The sequence below is a fragment of the Berghia stephanieae genome, chromosome 14 (assembly GCF_034508935.2).
Source record: "Berghia stephanieae isolate SIO BIC M18660-M18661 chromosome 14, UCSD_Bste_1.3, whole genome shotgun sequence".
Taxonomy (NCBI): domain Eukaryota; kingdom Metazoa; phylum Mollusca; class Gastropoda; order Nudibranchia; family Aeolidiidae; genus Berghia; species Berghia stephanieae.
This window is the reverse complement of record NC_088373.1, coordinates 25,301,659-25,311,658: the sequence shown is the minus strand read 5'-3', so window position 1 is coordinate 25,311,658 and position 10,000 is coordinate 25,301,659. Positions and strand designations below refer to the sequence as shown.

The 10,000-nt window shown below is 37.6% G+C and overlaps 2 protein-coding genes across 2 annotated transcripts in view; one reads left to right on the top strand and one right to left on the bottom strand.

Moving 5' to 3' along the window:
• LOC144959388 (uncharacterized) overlaps positions 1–3,875 on the top strand; it is a 59,088-nt gene extending 55,213 nt beyond the window's left edge. Inside the window, exon 26 of the mRNA XM_078891961.1 lies at positions 3,082–3,875. Coding sequence (XP_078748087.1) covers positions 3,082–3,611 — 530 coding nt within the window. The 3' untranslated portion in view covers positions 3,612–3,875. The remainder of the gene's footprint in view (positions 1–3,081) is intronic.
• A 5,595-nt stretch (positions 3,876–9,470) lies between these two features.
• The window catches only part of LOC144959861 (uncharacterized), a 7,382-nt gene continuing 6,852 nt past the window's right edge, over positions 9,471–10,000 (bottom strand). Inside the window, exon 3 of the mRNA XM_078892667.1 lies at positions 9,471–10,000. This exon is cut by the window's right edge and continues 2,180 nt beyond it. The gene's annotated coding sequence lies outside the window, so the exon portion shown is untranslated.

Here is a 10,000-nt window from a genome sequence, read left to right as displayed (position 1 = left end):
TTCATATGTCATGTGATCAGAATGTATAAGTCAAAATATGATCATATTTATAATGTTTTTTAACTCTGGATACACTTTTATGCTCGTAGGAGAAATATTTCATAAGGGCGTCCGCCATTGTTCCGATAGTTTATAGCTAGCAAGTTACTAAGTTACTATGCGTCATTACGAGGGAAGTGACGTCACGACTGTAGAAGTCAATTGTAATGGCGGCAACTATCTCGGGGAAAAATACAGATAGTACATTTTCTCAGCCTAGGACTGCGTCAGATTATATCTTTGTGGTATTATAAAAGACTTTTTAAGTTCCTGCCTTGAAGAAAAAATATTGTCATTGTTCTTGAGCTAGAGTTATATATAAAGACTTGGCGCCTGACTTACATGGACAAGAAAAGAACGATAAACTCCAAATCCTCTCTAATTGTTTCAGATTATAAAATACCCAAAGTAAATCAGAAAAGAAAAAATTGGTCAGTAAGCAAATTAAACAAAATTGATATTGATATTTCTTACGAATTAAAAAAAATACCCCCCCCCCCCCCCATTCCCCTGCATACATAGCTCCAATTCATAAGAGTACAGTCATAGTAAAATATTTCTTGTTTTTGTATGGTTAAGTTTCTAGACATACGATATTTTGAAACACAACAGGCTATTCTCATTCGCAAATTTCATCTTTGAAAGTTGAAACGGTTTAATGCTGGTTGCTAAGTTAAATCAATTCTACTCAACTCAAATACAGGTTAAGAAAATGTTTTTTTTTCAACAATCTCAAAGAAAAATCTTTAATTTCAGAATTATATCTACAGAAAAACATTTAACCTACAGGAAAAAAAAAAGATAAAATGAGAATTCGGATCTAATTAAACAAATCGACGAATCTAGTGGTTTATTGGAACTTTTTAAAGACGTCTATTCTAATTTAATTATAATTGAAAGCTTTTTTAGATGTTCTCTCCAATATTAAAATTGAAACGTAAACTTTATTTTAACATCGGCTAACACAAACATTTCCTTACATTAGTGAGAATTTGAAGTTTATAAATGATGAAACAATAGACTGAGTGAGAAACTTCAGGGGAAGTAATCCTCAATATCTCAAAATGGGGAAAATGGCGTTGCGGAGTTTTGGAAAACCAGCCTTCAATTACACCCCTTATGTTGGTTATCAATATCCATTTTGTTTAATTTGCTTAGAGACCCATAATTAGAAAGGTAAGTACACATGTTGTTGTTTTTGTTGTTTTTGTCCTTTCTTGTGTCTGATTTTCTTTGGGTATTTTAAAATCTTAAACAATTAGAGGGCTTTTGTTTGGGGTTTATCGTTCTTTTCTTTTCCATATAAGTCAGGCGCCGAGTGTAATAAGAAAACCGATACACCGTGCCATGCCGTGTAAATCGTCAGTCTCTTGAATGAGCCAGCGACCTGGGTCTGTTATTGGAATCCCCATTCAAATCGAGTCCTTGTTTAATAACACCACCTTTGGCTATTAATGTATTTTGTTATTATGGCAATATTTTTTATTCTTTTATTTCTAATAATATCTATTTTATTTCAATTTTCATCCTATTTGATGATAATTTTCATTACGTACCTTGTATACCGCCACTTGAAACTGAAATTTATGTTAAGTTGGGGTGATATCGGTTCTTAAGACTCAATTTTTGAGCTTCTTCAAACGTTTATATAACTCAATATCAAAGTGATTTACAAAGGGCCCTTACCAACAACAACACGTAACATAAAGAACGAGACATGACGCCTATAAGGCGATAATACAATTTTTTCCCCGACAAAGACAACGCTATTAACGACCAGGTACTCATTTTACACCTGGATATGGTGAGAGAATTTGAGTAAAGAGCCTTTTCCAAGGACTCAACTATGCGCCAGGCGAGGCTCCAATCCAGGACATTCCGATGGAAAGCGAGTGTCATACCACAAGATCACATAGCCGCACAATAATTTGTAGTTAGAGACTACCACATTCGGCATCATTTGAATGTTTTTATTGCAGAATGAATAGAGTTTCCAACACTGTCAAAAGCTTAATTTATATATTTCTGATTATCTAAATTTAAACTCAATTTTATGGGATTCAATGCATCCTGCTAAAATACACGAGGTCCACTTGAGGTCTACACTCTATAGCGGCTATGTGGTCTAGTGGTATGACACTCGCTTGCGGATCGGAAGGTCCTGGGTTCGAGCCTCGCTCGACGCATAGTTGAGTCCTTGGAAAAGACTCTTTACTCACATTCTCTCACCGTACTCAGGTGTAAAATGAGTACCTGGCCGTTAACAGCGTTGTCTTTGTCCGGAAAATTGTAATATCGCCTAACAGGCGTCATGTCTCGTCCTACATGTTAAATGTTGCTGTTGACCAGGGACCCCTTGTAAAGCGCTTTGAGCACGTTAAGTGGATATTGCCCTATATAAAAGCTCAATTTTTTAATTTTTTTTTAATTTTTTTTTTATTTTTTTTTTTTTATATAGCTAAGACTTTTCAACTCAAACGTGAAGTCTGTCTTACTATATAGTTGTGAAACTTGGAATGCATCACAGGCATTTATAAGGAGGATACAGATTTTCGTAAACATGCGTAAGCTACTCAGAATAAATTTGATGGATATAATTAAGAACGACGAAGTATGGAAAATAACACAGCAGAAACCAGTGGGAGAGGAAATAGGAAGAAGACGATGGGGGTGGATTGGACACACCCTCAGAAAGAATAACTCCATTATAACAAAGAAAGTATTGGACTGGAACCCTCAGGGCAGAAGATCAAGGGGAAGGCCACGAGGAACATGGAGAAGAATTAAAGAAGCTGATATACAGAGAAGTGGTAAGACCTGGAATGAGATAAAAAAAAAGTTAGCTCGGGATAGAGAAGGATGGAAACTGTTTGTCTGTGGCCTATACCCTGACCCAGGGTGAAAAAGGCAATGATGATGATGATGATGATGATGATGATGATGATGATGATGATGACACTCTATAAAAGAAAGCCAATACTCATTTTGTGATTTACAATTTTTTTATAATTTTAATTTTCATCATTTTTCTCTCACTTTTAGGAGGTCGTGGTGGACGAAGCAGAAGTCTTTTTGGTGGTACAGGAGGAGACAGCTCCGCTTGTCTTGGAGGCGGTGCAGCTGGCGAGACGAGTAGTCCCGAGATATGCCGACTTGCCTCCACTTCTTGCATGTTTTGTGGCGCTGGTGGCGCTCTTGTAAAATGCAACAAGTGCCCAGTTCGTCCTGGAGGGTGTAGCGGTGGAGGGAGTACAATTCAAGCCAAAGAATCCGCCGATTATTTTGGTGGCGGGGCCACCGGAATGAATGGAGGTTGGGGAGGCGGCGGGGGCGGGTATTCCCGAAAGTCAGTTCGGGTTTCCCCGTTTGAGAAAGTGGAAGTGAAAGTAGGAAAAAGGGGATTCCCGTCCGCTCGACCGGCGGCAGATGGCGTTGTTGTCGTTGCGTGGGGTGACGTCATAGATAATTTGGTCAAGTCAGACGGGGTATCATCTAAATGTAAATCTTTTGTTTATGAGGATAGGTTGGTATCGAAACATGATAAGTGTCCGGATGGAGACGGACAGAAATAATTATAATCGATGCTCAATTATTGACAACTATAAAAAAAAAGTTCAGCATTACCGTCTGTCTCTGTATTCATACTATGCGTTTAATTAAAATACTCGCCTGTTCTGCTCGCCAGATGTGTAACCTGTAACGTCTGTCTGTGAAATGCACTTAAGTGAGCACTAATTACTCAAATGATGGTTTAAACAATAACAAAGAGAGAATAATGTCAACTTCATTTCCTCTATGTTTTGGTCAATAAATATTTACTTCTTGTTTATGATTAATTGGAAAGATTCTTCCATCTTTCCAAGTAACCAAGGCTTAAACAGAGTGCATTCAATATCCTCTCCTGTTCATGGACATTTAGCGCGTTAGACGCTCTACAAACTTACCCACAACAAACACATGAAACATTCCAGAAAACAAATCTACGTGTAACCTAAAACGTTTATATTACTATTCAAACATTTATTTAGTGAGATCTGATCATCCAAAGGTGTTCTAAAAACTAAAACAAAGAAACTCCGTGTGTTGTTTCACTTTGTTGGTAAAAAAGTGAAAGAAAGTTTAATTCCGAGATATATAATGCCCGCGTTCGAGTGAGTTGCACACACTTTGCTATGATAAAACAAAAGACCGACTTAGATGAAAGGTCAAATGGAGGGCAAAACGGACCTGAGGGGAAATTGAATGCACTCAGTTTGAATTCTAAAGGCTCACCCACACCGGAGACTGACTGCGACAACCCGGCACTGCCGTCCTCTGCCGTCTTCTGGATAAAGACGTCGGGCACGGACAAAATACTAAGGAGAAAGAGAATAGACGCTGGCCCTCAAACACCCGACGCCCTCTGCCGTTCTTTTTCGAGCTTGGTATGGGTAGGTCTTACGGTTCTTCTCTTTATTCTTAGTTTTTGCCTGTGCCCGACTTTTTCCGGAAGACGGCAGAGGACGGTAGTGCCGGGTCGTCGGAGTCGGTCTCCGGTGTAGGTTAGCCCTAGTATGTTTTTTAAAAAAAATGAGATAAGGGTCCTTTGGGCAAGAGGCCTGTAGTTCTGATATGTTCAGTGGTGTGTCACTCGCCCCATAAACAAAGGGACTAATATCGATTCCTGGAGCACTGACCCACTCACTCAATCCTCTCCTGGCCTGTTGGCACTTGAGGAGATGCAAGGGATCTCCACTTGGTCCTGACAGCAGCTATTCTTGGGGCAATCTCGAGGGACAGACCTCTCTGTTTTAGGCCCCTCTCCACGGTACGTCTCCAAGTCTCTTTGGGGCGGCCTCACTTCCTCTTTCCTTGGCGTATCCATAGCAGTCAATAAATATTCTAATATCCATGTCCATTCATCATTCAATGATTACCTGTGTTGGTTTGATCGGAAGGAAAGAACGTTTTCATTAAGCTTAATGTTCTATTCAAAGCGTAACGATTTTTTGCTGGCACCTGGTTTACGCGTTTACTGTGTCTTCTATCTCCCTATAATATTAACTGTTTTCCGAGTTTGCTTTCTGTCTTTGTCTTGGATTGAGATGCCTCGACTGGGCGAGAAACAGTCAAATGTATAGATATAGTTTTGAAGGATGATATGTTTTTCCTCGAAAGTTATCTCTTTGTTTAGTACTGTCATATTTTTTTTTGTTTTGAATCTATATAATTGTTTGTGAATATTTGAGTGTATTCCTCTTTGTGGGATCATGTGCTTATGTTGGATTAGACTTTAAGGGGATTTCAAACTAAGTTCCCTCATAGTGAGATCTGGAAATCTACATCTTCTTCCTTTTTTCTACATATTTTTTCTCGCGTGAATCGTCAATTTTTACTTACAGATCATATATGATTTGTAAACATGTATATATATATATATATATATATATATATATATATATATATATATATATATATATATATATATATGTGTGTGTGTGTGTGTGTGTGTGTGTGTGTGTTCCTCTTATAAGGGATCTTGCTTAGATCTGGATGAGACATTTAGGTGATCTCAAACTAAATCCATGATAGTATGTTCTTGGAATCTACATCTGTTCCCAGTTTGAACTAACTCTCCTTTGTCTTCCACTTTCTTGGGTGCTTCAATTGTAATTATATAACGTTTGACTATTCCATTTTCTTCCTTTTCACTGGCACTGATATGACCTAAATGTGTAGCAAGCGCCGTAAAACCCTTAAAAACAAAACGCAAACAGTTAACGCGGTATACCATCCAAATCTGTTGATCTCTGAAGCTCTCTAGAACTGATGTTAAAATCAAATAAACAACATAAACAAAACAGAGCAAATGAGAAAAATCCATGTCTTTATTGGAACAACTGGGTGTCTGAATTGGAATTGGAGCAACCAGATATTTGAATTGCTACAAGTGTTGAATTGATGGCAAACGTTTGTGTTCTTTAAATACGGGTAAATGTGTCTTTACCGTGGGTTACCGTATCTCACTTTGTAAAGCATTCCATTTATGCGCAGTGGATCTGGATAAAAATCTACGAACGATACCTCCATTACTCATATTAAGCAGTGACTGGATTTTAGTCAGAATTGTTGGAAGACCCTTTCATTAGATTAGCGTCCTCTACAAAAGAATGCAATGATTTTCACTTGTCTATTCACCATTCAATGGATTAACCGGAATAAGTTTCGGTTCCCAAGGCTTGATGGATTTAACGGACTGATACTGTCCATAAATGACCACAAAAGATCACAGAAAAAAATTGACCGCTAATGAGAGGTGCCCCGTGCTATGAAAAGATAAAAGAAAGATTACGGTACAAGGATGTCAGAATTCATTGTCTATTGGTATCTGTTGCCAGTGTTTTGTGTGTGTGTGGGTGTGTGTGTGTGGGGGGGGGGGGGGGGGTTGGTTCTTGTTGTTTTTTTTTTTGTTTTTTTTTTGGACAGAAAACTTTAGGTCCAAATTTAAATGTCGAACGATTTAAATGACTCTTAAAATGTCAGAAATTCTCAAACCTGAGACTTCGTAAAAGTGTCAGGCTTTAAATTTTTTTTTCACAAATTTTAGTGTCAATTTAATCCATCATTATTATGGAGTAAAATCATTCTGGCCAAAATATGAATAAAAGGACAATAACATGTGTTCTGGCGGAGTAAGCTAGTGTTGAGGACACACACACACACACACACACACACACACACACACACACACATACAGACTAGAACGTCACAATACGGTTTGTGAGTTTAATTTTAGCAGGTGCGTAAATTGTTTCCCACTTTTCCTGTGATCTGTTCCGCGTTTGGTATTTTTTTTTTTTTTGGTGGCTGTTCTATTCATTTTTGTTTGTGACTTTTTACAGGCATCATAGCATGACATGATATGATGTGATATGCCGTATTCTTTTATGATATATGTTACAATAAACAAGTCTTAAGGCATCAACTTAAAATCAAAATAACGTATTTTGTGACCCATAGTACGGTTAAATCCTGCCCATTTTTAGTTTCAGTGGACTGATTTCAGGAAAGAATATCAAATAAACTTTAGAAACTAAATAAAGGCAAAAACATATCAATGAAAAGTAAAAACTCTCCTCTATCTTCAACAACCAATCACTTTGTTCTGAATTATGTCATGTGGTTACAATCCAATCAGAGAGCGAGAGGAGAATGTTTCCCTAAACTCGTTTACTTTGACTTTTAAATACGTTTTTCTAAAAACTGCAATTTTCGTCACTGAAAACCTATCTCCTCCCTCAGTTTTCAACCAATCTTCTTCCGACTTTCTACAAATGAGTGTCATACAAATACGCAGCTCCTCTAGGTGCCGGATTTTTGAAAAAAAAATTTATGAGTAATTTGAAATTATGTAACTTTTTTTCAAGGGGAATAATCGAGTAATAACTTTGAACTTAAATTTTAAAGTTTCTATTTAAAAAATTGAAAATTGGGCTTCAGGAGCCTCTTTATTCTTATTTTTTCTACCTTTGGCCAAAATATTATGGCAATGGGTTGATAAACAAAAAAGCCTTTGACTTTTTAAGATTTGTTGTTTATTTTCCAATATGGCGTCGTTTCCTATAGCAACGGGCAACTTTTTTCGAAAAAGAATTTCTGTCTTGGAAGCGCAACCTTAAATTTCGAATCTCAAAGTGGAGTTAGTTCAAATATAGATTCCCAGAACATACTATCTTGCATTGAGTTTGAGATCCCCTAAATGTCTCCTCCAGATCCAAGCACAGGTCCCTACAAAGAGGAACACAGAGATTCTATGGTCAATACCTCCCTTGTTGAGATCCTATGCTATGTGGGGACTTCTACCTGTTCTCAAACACATCGGTGGAATCCATTTTGAAATAATGGGATGGGGTCTTCTGACATCCCGTGGTGGTCAGGGAGATAGATCTCCTTTGCTGTGTTTTTCTATCCCCTGATATTTCCTTTTCCAATATGCTTTCTGTCTTTGCCTGGGAAATCCGCCGAATGTTTAGTATTACTTGTGGGAGATGACAGGCCCGAAGAAGTTATATGTAACTTTCAAATGCACAAATGCGACATTGTAATTTTCAGAGTCAAGACTTAACATCCATACAATATCAATGGTCAGAGCTAGTGACCTATATAGTCAATGATTTACTCCAAAGTAAGATCACTTGATTCTTTCGAGTGTTTCCACAGTGTAGTTATTGCTGTGGTCGACACTCAGATTCTTACCTTTACCTCCGACATGCTTGTCCCATCCTTTATCAACAAACATTCCGATATTTTAAAAACAATTTCGCCATTCATATATGTATCAAAACAAGTTTGATGGTGTCTGATCCAAAGGTACAGTGGCGTGGCGTATTGACGGCATATGGTGGTGCCATGATTAGAAGAAGAAAAAAAAATTCTAAAACAGTGAACACGATTAAGAGGAGAGAGGACGTGTTAAAAACTCTCTTTTTTGGAAGGGTGGGGGGGGGGGGGTCGATGGTTTCTACGAGTGGACAAAACTCACAAAAACAAATAATTCATGAAAACAACAAGCCACAACACTGAGATACAAGTCCGGTGTGAAGAGGTCTTTGTAATTATTCTTTGTCCACCATTTGAAGGATTGGATTAGGTAGATAATGCAATCAATATGTGATAAATGTAAATTACTTACTTTTAGTACTTGTAAAGAAAATCTGCAAATCTTTTTATAATTTGTTTATTGAAATCTGGAATGGCATCTATTTCAGCTTTGTGAATTGACATAATCATTAACGAATTTAACCGCTCTTGTTTCATTGAATTTCGCAAGAAATTTTTCACTCTTTTAGGGGTGCTAAAACAACGTTAAGGAGGTCCAGAAATACGATGGAAGTGGTTAAGGTCAATATAGCCTATATATGTCTATGATTTGTCAGTGTTTGTTGTATCTGTAAAAATTGACAATAAAAACAAAAGAAACATTGTTTTTTCTAAACTAACTGTGAGCCATTCATGTCTGTCATACCATGTCAATGAAAAAGAGCGTTTTCGAGATCTCCACACCTGTGTTAATTCAAAATCAGTTGGTTGGTGAGGAACTAGTCTTTTTATTTCTAATTTGTCATCTAGTGTCAATCTCCCAAACGGTTGGTGAAGCAAAGAGTCAACTTAATTCATTGCAATTCATTGTTTAACAAAACAAAATTTCAAAGTATATCTCAAATAATGGAAATCAGTGGAATACGATTAATGATTGCACAGATCGTAAAGCATCACAAAGAAAAAATCACTCCACTTAAGTACTACTTAAGAAATCAAAATACACACCAAAGTATAACTGTTGCACAAACACACACACACACACACACACACACACACAAACACTCATACACACGTAACCAACTCGGCACTACAAGCAAGAAAAATGTTGGTAAATTCTTCCACAATGCTTCGTTGCAAAGGATTACTTTATTCAATAATCGTGAAAGAGAGGTGTGTGTGTGTGCGTGTGTGTGTGTGTGTGTGTGTGGGGGGGGGGTGATATGTCATATTTTAAAGTTTTATGTTGTTTTTCTTTGCTACTTACAAATAAACTTAGTCAATGATCAGTGTTTTTGACAGTTAATGTAATATTTTGGATTGCCGAAGTTACCTTACTTATGACGTAAATGGTGCAACATTGGCGCATCCCCCCAGTCCAACGGTGGAGCTCTCAGATCCTGGCACAAGTCGAGGGGGTTTCCGCTATTTGAAAATAGTATAATTCGACCCAGTTTCTCGCTCAATCAGCTGAAGCGATACTAAAGGATAGAGCATTAACTGGAGCTTGGATTGCTTTGCACCACGGTGTTGATTCAGTCACTAATTCGCGCAGTGATGTCACCAACACACGAGTCGGCGCAGTGCGTGAATCGGAATCTTGAATAGAGCGGAGACTAAAAAGGCAGTATGTTATTGGCCAGTTGGCGAAAGACAGGGGATT